At 36.0% G+C, this 18015-nt stretch overlaps 1 protein-coding gene across 1 annotated transcript in view; it reads left to right on the top strand.

Moving 5' to 3' along the window:
- PLXDC2 (plexin domain containing 2) overlaps nt 1-18015 on the top strand; it is a 257174-nt gene that overhangs the window by 233798 nt on the left and 5361 nt on the right. Inside the window, exon 13 of the mRNA XM_027720564.2 lies at nt 10303-10463. Coding sequence (XP_027576365.1) covers nt 10303-10463 — 161 coding nt within the window. The remainder of the gene's footprint in view (nt 1-10302; nt 10464-18015) is intronic.

Genomic DNA, 18015 nt, shown 5'->3' with positions numbered 1-18015 from the left:
TCTACAATGTAACTTAAGTTTGGACCTGAGCTTACATGGAGATGCCAGTATGGTGGGCAGAGGTCCCAGGTGCAGCAGTCCAGAAAGGTGGGGTGTAGTGGTTTCTCAGGACCCTCACAGAGAATTATTCAAGTTTTGAAAAAACAGAGTGCAGAGGCAACTTAGCAAGTTGGTCTGTTTTCCTCTTGGTATTTTTCAGTCACATTCAGCCATTGTTTTCTCCTTCCCTCAAATTAGAGATCTTTTCACTCCACAGGAGGTAGTTGTCATCCACTTCCTTACCACTTTACTGTCACTAACTACAGGTTAGCGGTCACATAATAGCTGGTCACATGCTGTACTGGGCATTGAATTGTCCATTTGTTGGTGGTGCTGCTGTTTGACATTGCTTTAACACATAAGTGATCCCTTGGAATAAGGTGATCTGTAAGTTCAGGGTAGTACTTTTAGGCATTTTCTCTATAGGAATGTCCCTGAACATTCTTTCTCTTATTCTTCTGGAAATGAAATTATTATTTTGTTGTGAAAAGTGCTTCAGTGCTCTTAAAGGTCAATAGTCAGCACTTCACTCTCCTGTTCTGCTCTGTACAGGAGGTATATTCCCAGCTGAACTGTGCCCACGCTCTGCCCCACGAGCCAATGCCCCATGGCAGGTGGTGAACCTGGGACTAGGCAGCTCTCCATCATATGCATCTCAAACACAGCTCAAAATAGTATGCTGATATATAAAAAACAATTTAAAAATTAGGGTTTATAAAACACATCCAAGTTTCTTTCAGTTCGGGAATTGCAACAGGATTATTTTTTGACTTGTCTACTCTTTGACCAAGATCTGAAAAGAAAAACTCCGTAAAAGTAAACAAAATGTGGAATACTAGAGAAAGTGATAGATGACTGTGGCCTACTTGGTAGAGTGAGATGTAGGGTTTGTAGTATTAGTTATCTTAAATATAGAACATTCATGTCCACTGAGAAAGCTGCTACATTTTAGGAGGACAAACCAACACCTGATGTGATTATTCATTTTCCTTGAGCTGCTTCTTTTATTCTTGAAATTTAAAAAAAAAATGAAAATTACTTCAAACAACACAAAAGCAAAGCAACACTCCAGGATTTCTCATTCACACAGTAAACGTAGCTTTTAATCTGAGAAGTTCTTTTTGATGAATCTTCAATTATGCATTGAATTTTCCAGTGACCCCTAGATTAGACTCAGATAAAACCTCTGCAGCCGCAGGCACATTCTTTGATTCTCTATACTTTGTTAGCCTTTCATAAAGAGTAGATTATTCCAGGTCACGAATACAGGGTCTTTACTTTCTCACACTAAATCCTTTAAAACTCTAATGAAAGGGAACCTTTTAAAATAGAAAACCAAAGCTATATTGGATCAATGATTGCCTATAGTTTGATGTATCCTTGGGTGATAGCAGTCAATATCTAGTTAGGTACAACAAAAGGATTCCATAGAAATTCTGCATCTCACCTCTGCCTGAAACTTTTGAAACCAAATATTATAAATCAATAACTAAATTTAAATTAAGTCTTGTATTCTGGTCATACTGATTTGATCTTTCAATTATGTGTGAAAATCACTTGCAACTGTCCTGTTATTCACCCACAATCTTTTGTGGCATATCTTAATGTACATTTCAAATTTGTGTGTTTCTCTTTCTTTACAGGCAGGACAGATGCCTATTGCATACATGCCTAAACCATTTTAAAATACTGCTGGCATGCCATCACAATTTTTGTTGTATCTTGGTTGTCCTTAAAATAAAATGCCTTTTATAAGTTTTAAGATATATCCAGCACTAAAAAAGTACATTTTTTTATTAATTGCAGATTCTATTTTTTTTTTAATTTTTCTTGAAATACAACACAGCCAACTAAACAGTTTAAAAGCCTAATTTTTCATAAAAATTGTGAGCAATTGGCTGTGGCTAGCCAGTAATGTAGTATTTTCTTCTTGAGAACTCTTTGGTGGATGATTTAGATGATTGGCCAGCACATCTAGACATTTTATTTGACCTTTTTAGACAATTTGTTGTGATGATTTGATTGCAATGAGTCCCTCGCAGTCCTTCAGCTTTAAAACTCAAAAGAAAAGTCTTTGTCTCTTGGGTAGCAGGTGTTGGACAAAATGCTACACTTCTCATTCGTCAAAATGTACAGAAATGACTGTTTCAAAAAAAGGAAAACTGTGCAAAAAAAAAAAAACCTACCTGAGGGAGAAAGCTATTTTATTTATTTGTGAACAAGTTCATCCCAGCAGTAGTGCTAGGAAATGCCTGTGTCCTGCTACTTTCACTCTCTTGCGGACATTTTCAAAGATGGTCTAGATCCTAACATCAGTGATGGACAGGATTAACATTAATGCTATATAGAGAGTTCAATTTGAGCTTGAGGGATTAGGAAACTCAATAACAAATTACTAATATGCAGACCCAAGCCAGATATAAAATGATATATGGTATCTACTCTTACAGTTGCCAGGATTTTGCTGTAAAGGCACACAGCTGATTTTCTTAAACATATTAATTTTGTGGACTTTGTACACGCTCAAGGCTTAATATGAAAACCCCATGTAGCTCTAAATGCAGATGTTAAGGAGGGCTACATGTAAATAACTGGATAACCTTTTAATGCAAGGCTGCATTACTTAATGTTTTATCTTATCATCTTATCATCTGCTCCTGTTGGTGTCACAGTGTGACAGTTAGGGCACACAAAGCTCCTGTGATCTCTCTTTCTAACTGCCTATTCCACATAGTGTTAACCCAGTATTTGCTGCCAGAAACCTCTTGCAGTCTCCTCTGCACTACTTACTCATCTTTGACATCAGTGTGCAGGGGTAACTGTGAAGGTCCAGTGAAAGAAGGTTAATAAGAGCTGGACGTTTTGCACTGAAGTACCTGAAATTGTTCTGTCTCCAAAAGGTGTGGTGGGCACAGGGGTGTGTAACTCTGCAAACATTAGACACAGCTTTAGAGAGGAACTGCCTGCTTGATGCTATTGTCTTGTGTTTGCTTGCAATACGGTCAAGTGGAGTCAATGGACTGACTGAATCAAAATTCTTAAAATCTGGTAACTTTTTGCTTATCTGGATTTGAGTCAGCTACCTTTCCAGGCCAAACATTGCAGTCCTCCATGGTACAATATTGAGCTACATAATGACCCCTTCTTGATGCTACTAAGTATTGTAATGGCTTCCATGGCCTCAAGCAATTCAAAATAAAACTAATACAGATGAAAACAGTTGTAGCATTATATCATATTTTAGAGAAGAAGAATGAAAGCCCTTACCTAACACATTTAGAGTGCTGTCATCCTATGAACAGAGGGATTTGATATTAATGTGCTTTCATCAATTTACTACACTAAGAAGTTGATCAATCTTGGAGAGACTTACTGAGTTGCCCTGGGTCCTGCAAAATATTGATAGCACAGCCAGATACTGAATTCAGAATCTGTGGGTTACAGTTCCTAATATTCTCACTCAAAGACCACCTTTCACTTTTTACATGCAACTGGAAATCAATTTTTAAAGCATTAGCTAAGCCATAACTGAATAAATCATCATGAAATTACGTAAAGTGTAACAGTGGTTTAACCTCAAAATGTTAACAAATGCTAAGGTAATGAATCCACAATTCAGGAAAATCACACACCGTTACTGTGAAGTTGAGAACCCCAGAGCATGCTATTCTTAAAAGAGGTAGAGAGAAAATTTTTATGGATATTCCTCTGAGCCTCCTTCCAAGTGTACTTCCGTTATTCCTTCCCTGTACTCCTTCCCTTATTCCCTCCCACAGTTACTATATGTAGGTCATTAATCATCTTTTCAGAAATCTGCATTATGTACAAGAAAAAGCTTAGGTTTGGAGAACCATATACCTGCTCCATAAAACAAGGAGCCTCCTGGTAGATTCACATTCCAGATGTAAATGGAGGCCCAGAAAAGGGGAAAAATTCAGTGGCTCTATTGCGCTCACTGTAAGCTGTAACCCTATGTGTTCAGCTGTCCTAAATCCTATGTCCTCCCTTTTTGCAGGAGCCTATTAACTCAAACCCACAGTCATGTAAATAGTAGTGATGCAGCTTTCAGGGTAGAAATTACATAGGCAATAGGGTGGAGGGCTGCTGGAGTGAACTTGGATCTGTAGTTGCAGGCCCAGATCAGGCAGCAAGAGAAAGTTTCTGCTCTTTGGCTGACCAAAAAATTGAACAAACATATGGAGAGGAGGTGTTAAAAGACTTGTAGAAATTTCTCACATAGAAACAGCTCTCAAACACCCTGAAGTTCCTGGATGGCTGGAACCAGATTAATAATGATCCAAAGATGGTTATGGAAGATGAACTGTTCTGTTAGTAAGGATGGTTGGAAGAGGTTAGCACAGGTAACATAGAGTATCAGACAGGCACTGGATAGTAGTGAGCAGAGATGGGCTTGACCTGACAGATTCAGCTGATTTGCCCAAAGTCAGAATGTTCTAGCACTGTCACTGGCAGACAGTTTTATTACCATGGACTAAGTCTTGGAAAGGGTTGAAAATTGCTTAGATGACTTAAAAAAAGTCAAGTATACATTATCATAGATTTCTGATATCTCAAATAGCATCTCTCCTAAGCAGTACATGCCTTTGTTTATATATCAGTTTTGTATAACTATCAAATGTAGTACCCAGAACCCAACCAAGAAGTAGAAATGCGCAGCTAAGAAATCAGCTTTCAGTATATCTCAAACCCATCCACAAGTCAAGACTTTAGACTGAGATATTTTTTACAGAATGAGTTACAAAACTTGCAGTCTCTGATGACATCAAAGTCAGATTGTGTTGTCACAGTGAGTCTGAAGTTACCTAAATGCTGCATTCTTTAAGGATAATCAAGTTTCTGTGATTCTATAATAATTTCACAGTAATAGTAATAATAATAATATATAAGCATAGCTGAATTTCCTAAGCTGGTATTTGAAGGATAGTGGGGTTTATGTAAGAATAAGATACTCATTTTGTATTAGCATTAATAATATGGCACAACCTACTTTAATCAATAAAATCAATTAATGTATTTTTATTAAGCTGGACATGCTACAGTTTCAAAATCATGATCAACTCCAAAACAGTCATTACCTAATATGTACATTGCAAGGGGAGTTCTGCAGTTTACAACTATTGAAAAATGTCATGTTTGTGTGGAGACTCTGAAAATACTATCACACATTCTGTTTCTGTATTGATTAATCATCTATTTAGAGCATACTCATAAGTAATAAGAGTAAAAGAATAGGTAAGTCTGTACTGTAGACATGGTTACACCTGACTGTGGTTATACCTATATGTTTTTCCAGTCTGCTTCATATGTAGGAGCTGTTTTCATGCACTTGTGCCCAGACCAATTTTGCCATAAAACTAAGACCATGCCAGAAACACTGACAACTTACTAAACCAGAATTTCTATACCAGTAGTGCTGCATAGGTGTTCTCATACCTAGTTTCATATTCATCTGACCAAACAGCTAAAAAATTCATGGGTTTTGATGGACATTAAAAATTCATCTAATTGCTTCCACATGACCTAACAGCAAATACTCATTTTATCACAAAACATTCCTATATGAGAAGAAATTGTAGGGGTCCTTCCCTATGTCTTTGTGACAAATTCAGGGGTTTTCCCTGAAAATTTGTTCTTCTTATAAAAAGAGGGGAGAAAAGAACAAAGCTCAGTACTGAGTTATCATCTTTAGGCTGGTTTCTGCTATTTAAATCACTTATATCCCTGGTGTTCTGTGTCAGTCAGGAGAGTCATATAAGGTATCCCTTATTTTATCCCTTAAAGATGCATGTGTATATAAGTGACTTTGAATTTGAAGTTCAATTCCAATTATGTTTTTCCAGATTATTTTTGCCAAAATGCAAGAGTAAAAAGGAATTACATGGGTTTTACAGGGAAAAACAAAATGTTATTTTCCAAGTTCATGCAAATATATCTCCCCTTTTTTTTCTCTCATTTGCCTTTTGTTCCACGTCACTTCACATAAAGGAAATTTTCTAGACAGGAAGTACCAGAAGTTCGTCTATTTTTCCTCAGTTTTCCTGTAGAACTTTTTCGTATCTCTGCTCTCACAGACAGAGATATTAATCTCTGGAAATTAAACCCTTTTCCATCTCATATCATAAGAGGTGTAAATGTATGTATCACAACTTTGTTTTCTCATATCTAAAACTATCACAGTAGAAACTATTTGTAATCCTTAGATTTAGATAATGTAAAACAACGTGTTTCATTATTTTGCAGATCTCAATGGTTAACATGCAATTGTGAGAAAAATAATGTTGAGAAAGTATCCACAATGTGTTTACAAACACTCTAAAGCAGTCCCAGTTTGTACACACTTTGTTCTGTTAAAGTCAGTGTTACAGTCCCCATGGGCCATGACAACATTTTCTTTCATAATTCCTTAAGGTTTTTTGTTCTCCTACTCCAAAAGAAGCTAAGCCAGCAGTAACTAGAGACACAATACAGTAATTTTAAATCAAATATGATATAGTATTTGTGTTTATTTTGCAAACAATGAAAATATTTTTATTGTGTTTTCACTTTTGTTTTTTAAACAGAATTCCAGCAAGAGAGTAGTTATTTCATTTTTGGATTCTGTGCCTTTATATCAGGGAAAAAAGCTACTTGCTGTTTCTGTCCTGTAATTCAGCACCTACTGAGAAGCAGACTGACCTTGGAGATGTTAATATGCTCCTTCTGCTTAAAAGTTTTGTGCATCTAAGAATTTGAGGAGAAGTTATAAATATAGAATATATTGTATGTAACAATTGCTTTCTGAGCACAAGACAAGGAAAGTTTGGGGAGAGTTCCATTGAGAATACTCCTTTTGGGAAAGGATTGGTCAAAAGCCTCCTGTGGGTTTAGCCTTATCTGGAACAGCAGATGTGCTGTGATAATCTTAGTAAGATTTCTACACCTGAAAAGGTTTCTGAACCCTTGTTTTTTCATCTGTTTCCCTTGGTGGCTTTTAAAAGAACTGGCAGCTGATTTTGCAGCAAAGAGTATTTTCAAAGTTGACAACACTGTTTATTGTCTCTGTGCAAAGAAAGTGAAATCAATTTCTCATGAGTATTTGAGCCCTGGGGGTCAATGGACTGAACTTGATTATGGAAATTACAAGTTACTTACACTTGTTGTAATTTAAGAAAAGCATTTCTTTTATTTCATTATTTTTTGCATTTGGCATTCTGATCACTGCCCTGATGTCCACACAGTGCTCCACCCTAGACTATTAGAAATCTAGGCAGGCAGTTGTCACCTGTGTTATTTGGAAGAGACAGTGTTCTAGTTTGCAAAGCCGGGTGCTAAAAGCTGAGAAAATATCAGATCAAAAGGGATTAAACTGATGACCTTTACAGAGTGCTTAGGACCTTTGCTGAAGTCCAGCATTTTTTAATATGCAGAACATGATGTTCTGCCTTCAATCATAAAATAGTAACAATAGGAATTGCTCATTTAGTGCAAATCGGCCTGAAAATGGGTACAATGACAAAGCAGTTTGTGATGCACTGATATATGACATTGAAGTGAAGACTATGAAGCTGTCAAAAAGACAATTATGAGACAAACAAGATATGAATCCTCTGCTCCTTTTGGGGGGCAGTTACTTTTCAGTAGGGTGACTCACACAACTAACTGCTCATGACTGGGAATTAATAGCCCAACCCAGAGGATGTACAATCAAGCAGGCCTTTCCTGATGGCCTTTCAGTTGCTTAATTTCCGTTTGTATGGTGATTTGAAATATATGTACAAGTACTAAAGATTGTTACACTGCATGAACAGAAACTAAGACTTCTATAGATTCATCTATTCTCGGACAAAGTGACTATTAATGGCTACATCAAATAAAAGGCTCTGCTATCTGAAAGTAAGAGGAACCTTTTTTCAGGTCACCTTTCTTTCCTGTCTCCTTCGTGAATCTTACATCCTTTGCTATATAGTGCTACAAATACTAGCAAGTGTTTCAAGGACCCTTTGGGTGAGAATTTTGAAAATTTGAAAATAGATCCTCCAGATTCTAGGCAATATCTTCATTCTTTCACTTCAGTGTAAAAGAATGGCCTGGCAATTTTTACTGTATGTACTGTGTTGAAAAAAAATTTTTAAATAAGATAAAATCAAATAGGGCTGACACTACTTTTCTTTTTCAAAAGCTCCTATATACCTTTGTGTGAACTAAGCTTTAAGAAAGCTAAGTAAATCCCTTTCTAGGATTTAGGCAGGGAGAAGCCTGGTTCTTGGGACTTGTTTATGCCTAAGCTCAAACTTGATGTTCAGAGTCAGCACAATTAAAGATGAAGTTCCTGTGTGGACAGGTACTCATGAAGTTTGCAGTAAAAAGAAAGATAGCTTCAGAATTAGGCCATACCTGAATGGGGATCATGCTTGCAACTTTTTATTAGATTCATTAATGCTTCCCACATCATACTTTAGCCTCTCAAGTTACTGGAATCTTTATCTTCTGACTCTGTTACTCAGGTCCTTACTCCATAAGCTGTCACTGACTTTATGGAAAAGAACAGAGCAACACTGAGGTTTTTCCTCTTCCGAATCAAGATTGAGGAAACAGGGACAAAAGCAAATGTACATGAATCCCTTCACTACCCCCACAGAATAGCAACTATTACCTGGAGTAATAGTTAGAACTATGTCTTGGCTAAAATAAGGCATCTTCATTTTCCTTTTCTCCCTATTATTGCAATGGTGCCATGCAACCCACTGGATGATGAGACATGCGGACTTCCTTGGTCTGGTGAGAAAAGTGCTGCCATATGTGGATGCATGAGCTGTTACACTGAGATTAACTGTTCCTATTTTCTTTTATTGCTCTTCATGCAAGGCATTTAACACTACCTGGATCAATATACCTTTCTTCTATTAGTTTCCATTATATTTCTATTATATTCTCTTTATTAACATTAGCATGGAGTGCTCTACTCCAATCTGATGAATGGTAAAAAACCATGTACAGTTATTGCTACTGCTGGTTTTATAGTTGTTGTTACTATTAATAACAATAACACGTAACTTGAAGTGGTACCCTTAACTCAATATCTGTCTTCAGAGAACAAATAAAAGGGAGTCCCTGACCTCAAAGAACACAGAACTCTAAGACTACCAAACAAACAGTTCAGGGGGATGGCACAGCAAAAAGGATGACTGAAGAAATCAACAGTTTTCCTTATAGTCAGCTTGGCAAACAAGCATAGTGAGAGGAAATTTAAAAGTGGAATTGAAAGAAAATTTCTCATAAGCAAGACCAGAGATAGGTGCTGTATGGAATAAGGCATAGAGGTGATTAGAAGGATTTTCGGAACAGCAGAAAGCAGTGGGAATATTAGGAGAATGATGTAAGTTTGTGAAGTCAAATTACCAGTGTTCTTCTGGTGTTTCTTAAACCTAGGACTTCTGAATGGCCCTTTTGCCTGCAGAAGTGGGCAGTACAGTAATTCTTCTTTTATGCAAGAGTATGCTGAAGAACAAGCAGTTCTACAGGTGTTGATTGATATATTGAGAGACTGTTTCCACAAAGGTTAAAGTGTTGTTAAAAGACTTTCAGTCACTTATTTGGAAGCACTGCTGACAAGTTGTTTGTGTGACAGAGACAGCTCTCTTTTCTCCTGATGGTAAGAAGTTTAGTAAATGGATGGTCTTCTGTAATACTTCTTTAATACTTCAGTATGATGAGTGTTCCATTCAAACCAAGATTAGAATATTGCAGGATCATTTAGCATCCATCTGTTGCACTTTCCACTGTCTGATTCAGTTGTACAAGGTGGTTCCAAACTCCCATACAAGCTAATGAATAAGGCTTTCAGAATGTGTTTAATAGTTAGATCTCAAAAGGGTTAGTAACATGTCTCAACTTGAACATTTAAAAAAAATACAAGGTTCAAAATGTATTCAATTAGTACGTTTTGTCTGTGAATGAATTGCAATAATTTTATGAGAAAATCAAGGCAAAATTCATTATGAAGTTAATTAGGAACTTCAAAACATCTAAGTTATATTCAAAAGAAGGATGTTAATTTTATTGTCAGAATTAGTAAAACATTTGAAAATGTCTTTCCATTAAGATTATGAGTTGTAGGAAAAAGACATCTAATATCTTTTCCCAACCTGGGCTGCAGAAAACAAAGTACATGAAACACATAAAAAGCAAATGCTTATTTGTCATCTGGGGAATGGAACGGATAAGACATACATTACTGTGCTATTAAGTGTTCTTTTTGTGCAGCTTCGACAGATGACAGTGCGGCAGAGAAGAAAGGTGGAACACTTCATGCTGGCTTAATTGTTGGCATTCTAGTCCTGGTCCTTATTGTGGCTGCAGCCATCCTCGTGACGGTCTATATGTATCATCATCCGACGTCAGCAGCCAGTCTCTTCTTCATAGAGGTAAGACAAAAGTAACAAGTTGTGTCACCAGTCCTGTCTCTTGGTTCAAATATTTGGGGTCTCCAGAATTGATCTTTCTTAACTAAATTGGAAAGTATTCTTGTGTTCATAGTGTAATCTTTGAAGAAATGGACCTCCCCTAGCAAGTGATACTGTTTTGCTCCTAGCACGTTTGTCACTCAGCTCCTTCTTTAACTACCATCACTATAACTTTTTTGCTTTTAGACAGCACATATATCTAAAAGATATATCTCAGATACCACTCCAACTCTCTTTGCTATCCTTCGTTTTCCTCATGATAGCATTTTTCCATCACCTTTCATGTGCACTGGCATTTTGTTTCAGGATATATATTTTTTCTGTTATTTTCCTGGGGAGGGGGGAAAGAAAAGTGTGCATTACTAATTCTGCAGAAGAGCTGACCACTAAGTTTTTAGCTGAAAACCTGTGTTAGCTGTTCCTTACATCATTTGAAGAAATATTTTAACGCTTTGTCTCCAAGTGTGAGAAAGATTTTTTTCATCTAATTTTTTTACATCTATCATCTTCTTTTGTTCTTTTTATTAGTGTAGAGAGAAACAGACTCTTTTACACCATAAGTCATCTGACCTATTTGAGACATCTCCTTTAGGATTAGATAAATTACCATTTTACTCCCTCAAATACAGATAACTACCTTAGGTGCAGACATCTACCCTGCAGATGCTGACATTTAGTCAGTTCACTTCCACTATTCTTGAAAATATGAGAAAGGAACATTCTCCATAGGTGTTTGAGTCTTCAGAAACCCATGAATACTTACACCTACTTGTGGATTTTTTTTCCCTACTAGGCAGTGTTCCTCTGCCTTGTGATAAGTGTAGAGTTACTAAATGTGAAAGAAAAGGCTGACTGTTCGTAACCCCTATTTGTAGTATTCCCCTACTATTAAGAGCCTGGACACTTACTGCTAGACAACAGTGAAGATGCAAAACCACTGTGTCACTAGGGACGTACCTAGGAATTTCTTAGGTAAAAGCCTGGACCAGGAATATAGGAAGTAGAAGTTCATTCTTAGTGACAGCAATGAGAATTGAAGTGAGACATGCACATGAACAGAATGATTCATCTTTAAATCATATTATAATAAATATACTTCTTAGATGCAATAGTAGTGACAAAAATCAAAATGAATTGTTATCAGTATTCCAGCCTCAAGTGATGTAACTGTGTTAACCATTAGGAAACAGAATCCATGCAATAAAATATAGTTTTCTTTCATGTTTATGCAACATTTCAAACCAGTTCTCTATTGATAGATATATACAAACAAAATTCCACTAAAGTCCATATATAAAAGAGGAGGTTTTGTCCCTTTTTTTCCTTTGCACACATGTTGAATTTCTATTCTTTCCTTCTAGTTAAAGCAAGTTTCTTATCTGTCATGGTGTGATTGAAAAGACTAAGTAAATGGCAGCACCATTTTTTAAAGAGGGAAGAATACTAAATTACAATACACATTTATTTATTTATTTTTGTTCTCAGTATGTAGTAAGGGCATGTTAATTTATTTCTTTTATTGATATCATACTCATCATGCAAACAGTGGTGCCTTAAACAATTTTGTTAAACCTCTTCCACTGAATTTAATCTTTAGGTGCCATTAATCAACCTATGCAGTCAATGCTAAAATGTCTTCTAGCAAGCAATGTAGGCTTTTAGAAAAAAATGGAAAAACATGTGCTTTGTGTTTAAAATAAAGGAGAAATCAATTGGATCTACATGTTTCCAACACAAAGAAGAACATATCTTCTCAAACTTGCATTTTGAAACTACAGTACAAAAAATAATGAGGCAAAACTGGTATAAACAGTGTTACAAAAAGTCATTTTTATTGCATTTTTGTAACTGAAAAATATTTTATTAAGCTGTTACATATAACATAATAGCAGCAGACAAGCTGCATTATTTATGGGAAATGAATGAAATGTGGATCTGATTTTACCATTCTTGGGAAAGAACTCAAGAGAATTGCCATGGGCTTGGTCATGAAATGAGAAGCATATAAATATTTCAGAAAATTATACTGGTTTGAATGAGTCTCTTGATTAATAAAGCAAGTTGCACAGTTAAAACAAGATGTGACAGATGGACAGGCAGCTCCCTCCTGCAGTTGTCTAAAAAATTATGAGTACACTGCAGTCTGCCATGAAGTCTTCTAGCCAAATGAAGATCTGCATCAGTTTATGTATCATCAGTAATTAATATAACTCTAAGGCTGGTCAAAAGAAAGAACAGGAACCTGGTCCATTTCTGTTTTGTTTTAAACTTTACAGGGGCATCATATAACATTAAACATAACATTCATTCAAAACTGTAATATGACTAACAGAGAAACTTCTTTTTACATCTAAGTTCTAAAACACTGTCATGATTTTGTAAAGTGTCATTTTCAATGAGATTTTGTTGGGGTTTTTAAGTTAAGGGCTATGTAAGTGATTTTTACTTGATTTGTTTTATAGTCATGACTGATTACTGAATAAAGAAAACTGTAATAAACTGACCCCATATCTGAGGCTTCAAGTCTCTTTCTTCCTTGTATTCTCTGCAGATATTATTCAACATTCAATTACTGCCTCACTGAGGTTCTCACATAGCTCCTCTCAAATCCCACTCATGTTTGTCATGTAGTGAGCTTCCCCCACATAAGGATAAATACACCCACATTTTGACTGCACTCTTTACCCTTGCACTGATAAAAGCAATCCCTTCTGAACAACATTAAATGATATTCTGAGTGCACTAGTTTAAACAAGCCACACAAAGCCAAGAAAAATACAATTTATTACAAAAGCAACTATTGTCTTAGAACAGAGTAACATTATTCTATTACTTTTTTACTCTTAAAGTCTGAAGAAAATGTTTCCTCTTGTGTTTTTGTTCATAGCTGTTGAGCAGAATGCATATGTGCAGCCCCACTTGGAATAAAAAAAATAAAAAATATTTTGAGCAAACAACTTGAAAAGTCTTGAATGCCTATGCTATTCAATTTGACTATGATAGTATGCAATTTTAAAAGAATGCCATCCAAACAGTTCAACACATTTTCACAAAAATTCCACTTTTTTTTGTGTGTAGAAAATTCAAATCAAAATGCAGTGCTTTCCTGTTTCTTCCAGACTCCAGACTGCTCATGTTGTTTAAGTTGGACACTTCTCTGGTGACCTAAGGGTAGAATGAATTATCTGCTTTTAAAGTTAAGGGAGCTTCAATCAAAGTTCCAATGAATGCAAGCTCTTTCTAAAAGCTAAGAGTAAATGTTTTCTAGAGATTAGCTTACAGACTGACAGAAGAGATGTTGCATGCTTTGGTTTTCTATTTATTTATAATTATCCCTGCAGTATTTTATCTCCCTTGAGTTTGATTTGGTTGCCAATAATTTCCCCTTTTAAATCACATTACATACATACTCTTACCTTGAGGAATGCTGTCTCTTGTGTATACTTTGAACTGATTTGCACTGATTCTTGAAAGGCAGCATTCATGTCAAATAGTGTTCTTCATGACTTTTTCAACAAAGCAGAAGCTTATGTCACAAATCTAGCGACAACATATATAGCTTCAAGCTAACTATAGCACAATTAAAAAGCAATTCCTTTATTCACTAACCTATGTGGTATAGTTGCATTCAGGATGTGAGAGTTGTTGGACAAGAAGCCAATCATGATGCCCTGAATATCAGGGATTTCATAAATGTGATACAGATTATAGCAAAACTGATGTAAATATCTGGAGCTGGATATAAAGAGATGGGAAGAAATTCTCAGCTGAGCCAGATGGATTTGCTCATATTTCAATGAGCTATGGACCAGATACCAGCTTTGGTAGTATTTTATATTTTATTTCTTCATTTCTTTTCCCTCATGTTCTTTTTTTCTTACATTTTTAACCTTTAAGGATCTACTTTTATGTGTGAACTATGGATCTATTGAATTAATTGAGAGCAATTAATTTCCAGGGAATATTTAGCAAATTGAAAAGCAAGGCATATGGCCAACTGCATTTTACTCAGATGTCTTGCCTGTTTGCACTGAGTTATCTGTGGATAAAAGGGTTGCACGTGATACAAGAAATTTTCACTCCCATACTTTGTATTTTTCTTACCTTCCTTACTTATATAGTGAAACAAAGTCCTTTTAAGGCTTGAAACTTACCCCAGATGTCATCCCAGTGCTCTGCCTTTGGGGATCAAGGGCAACATGATCTGGCCACAGCTGAGAAGACAGCAGAGGGATTGCTGGACAATATGAAGGCAAGGAGTCAGACACTGCAGTGTTTCTTCCCATATGGACATTACCAAGCATGCCTGAAAGGCTTGACAACAGCAGGATAAAATTTTTCTGTGATGATTCTCTGTGGGTAGGGGATTTTAAGGAGCCTAAACTAACACTGCAAATTGGGATCATCTTAACCTCAGGCAAAGAGCCTTTCTCTTGTATTCAGCTTATACATACAAAACCAAATCCAACTTATTAACATATGTGGACTCTGAAGTTGTGAGAATATGAATGAACTCAGCTGTGTATGTATTAATAGTAGGTAATATGTCACACACTGAAGAGCAGTGTGGGTGCTTGTGGTTAAAAATTAACATTCTTCAGAGTTGAGATCCCATTTTAAAGGTCATAGCTTTTGCCTTCATGTTCCCACCCTCCTTGGAATTATTCCAGAGCTTTATTTTGCTGATTCAGCTGCTTAGAAACATACATGTACACTTATAAACACATACATCACACATATACACATACCGATGTCTTTTTTATTGTTTATTTCACTTCATCTTGGATGTTGAATAATTTCACAAATCTATTTAAATGGCCACATAGAGAGTTGAACTGGTGCTATGGAGCCATGGAGTGACCTTGAGGAAAAAGAGGGAGGAAGGAATGAACAGCTGCAGATCTTTTGCAAATAAAATAGTGTGTGATCAGAGCCTGGAGGATGCACCTCGACTCCTTCTGATTTAACTTAAATTATGTCTTTGCTAGTAAATTAAATTAAGATGGGAAGATTTTTTTAGCTTAAAGACCAACCAGCATGGAGAGATCTGTATTCCTGTCATTTAACTCTGTCTTACATAAAGTTGACGGCATGGAGAGTATTAGCATGGACTGAAGATGGTTCACAAATACTGAGCCCTAGCTGGAGTGGTCTGAGAAAGCACTAATTATTAGGTATTTTTTTAACTATTGGGCCGTATAGGGGATTGTATTTCAGTATCTGGAAACTTTCACTGGCACGCAGATCTAGCAGTAGAGTTTCTTAAGATTTTGACCTTCTGCTCATCCCCTGTCTGCTGTGAGGAAGGAAGTAATATGAGAAAATAGTTTAAAAAGCTGGAGGCAGTTCTTGGTTTTTCAGAGCTCAGGGAATTAATGGACATTTCTGGCTCACTATTATACATCTCTGCTTATAACAACATATCACAAATAAGAGTCAGATTTAACATTCAACAATGTTCTCCATGCAGCATTTCCAGGTTTCTACATTAATGTAACAAATGCAATGTATGTCTTCAAACAACTGAGGAATAAATAGGAAACAGAGTAAAAAATAAAGAAGGATTTTTTAAAAAACAATGAGATCCTCAGCTTTCTAATCCAGCTGATAGACTTCACAGAGCTCTACTGCTTTCTTCTGGGATACAACCCATTGGTTTTACTATATGTGTCCATTTTACAGGGGATTATACTATTTGAAATAGGCTTGCCGTGGTCATCAATTAGTTTTTGTCAAGACGTTCAGGTTGGATTGTGTTTAATGAAAATGATGATTAAAAAGAAGAGAACAGGTATCATTTTTCTCTTCTTTCAAAGTTCTGCAGTGTCCTGGCGTTTGGAGTATTGTCATTGATCTCGCTGTCATTGCCTTGTACTGATAGTAAAGTTATTTTTTCCAAAGCTTATCCAGCTCAGCAGGAACCAGCAGCTCAGCAAGGGAAACACAAATCAGCCACAAGGGAGAAGCACTAAAATAAATAATCAACACTGACAATAAAAGTCAAAGGTGGAGAGGAAGGAGGCATTCTATTTCTCATCCTTCAGCAGCCAGGTCCTTAGATATACGTATGACTGCAGAAACTGTTATAGCAAGATGTGGTTTAAATCACAAAATGATACTTTAAAAAAGTACTTCTATCAAAAAGAAAAATAAATGAAGCCAGTAAATGATCCTACTGAATCTTAAGTCTGAAGCAATCTTTGTGTCAGAACAGTTTCTTCAAAATAATGGTGTCAGGCAATTGGTCTTTTCTTATTCTGGGAAATACATTTTAGAAATATAGTTTCAGATATTTTAAGCCTCATCCACTTCTGATTATGATTTGCCAAATCAATTGGATGTTTCTAGAAGAGATTAAAGACTGGTGCACAAATTTCAGATAACTTCAAGAGCAAAAATACATGTTACGGGAAAGGTAATTGGTGACAAAAATATCTTTACTTCTCATGAGAAAGCAGAAGACATGACTGCAGAGGTAGATTACCAGTGGACAAGTGTACTTAGAATAATGGGTGTTGAATAATATGAGATTAAAATTTAGCCATTTAGTAAGAATTCACTATAGTTTTGTATCTTTTTCTTAATCCTTTTGAGTAAGTCATAGCAATTTTTCTGGGGTTTTGAGAATTGGTTTGGAATTTGGATAGCTTCATATTTGCATATTTCCAGGTTTTTTTAATACGTCTAAATGAGATCATATGATTTTCAAGGATAAAATAGGCCTTATAAGGTTCAAAATTCCCTGATCTTGAAAGATGTCAAAAGAAGAAACTAGTCAACAATAACACACTTCTAGACCTTCCCATGCAACAACACTCAAAGGTTACTCCAGTCGCTACCCTTTCTTATTCATAGGTGGAATCCCCTTCATTTTTTCCTCAGAAGTAAGACAAATAGTATAAATTCTGCCTCTACTTCAAGATGCATGTAAATACATGTATTTTAACCTTTGTAGGAAATCAAATATTCTGCATAGCCACCAAAAAAGGTGTAGACAGGCATAGTGTAAGAAATGTGAAAGGTAGACCTGCCTTTCCATAGATAAAGTTTCTTTCATTTTATCTTACTGTTCTTTAATAGGAACTAACTTTTTAATGTGTATCATAAATTATTCTTCTGCATGCTGGTGATGTAGGGTCAAAAGTGCTTTTCTCTCAATTTCTTTGCTAAAATAGTGAACCCAAGGATGTTTCAGTCCCATGAAAAAGATATTAGTCCTGTTTTCTTGCTTTGTAATACACTGAAAGGAAGCAGGAGTTACAATTCTCCAGCCACAGCTCAGAGGATTTCCTTTAAGTGTTCTAATTCCGGAGAAACATATTTTTTCCTGCTAAAATTGGATGACAAAAATAAGGAATTAGTTAAAATACCCATCTTGCTTTCTCCCCATTTGATTTGGTTTTGGTGGTATTTTTGCTGTGGTTTTCTGGTTTGCTGGTTTAGGGTGGGGGTTTTTTCTGTCTTCTTACTAGTCTTCCCAGAGAACAAAAAGGAAGAATGCATTAGGCATTTC

This window comes from Pipra filicauda, unplaced genomic scaffold (genome assembly GCF_003945595.2).
Source record: "Pipra filicauda isolate LSUMZ 115617 unplaced genomic scaffold, ASM394559v2 scaffold65_size3143899_pilon, whole genome shotgun sequence".
Classification (NCBI taxonomy): Eukaryota; Metazoa; Chordata; class Aves; order Passeriformes; family Pipridae; genus Pipra; species Pipra filicauda.
The sequence above is the reverse complement of the archived record's forward strand: the minus strand, read 5'-3'. Positions and strand labels throughout refer to the sequence as shown.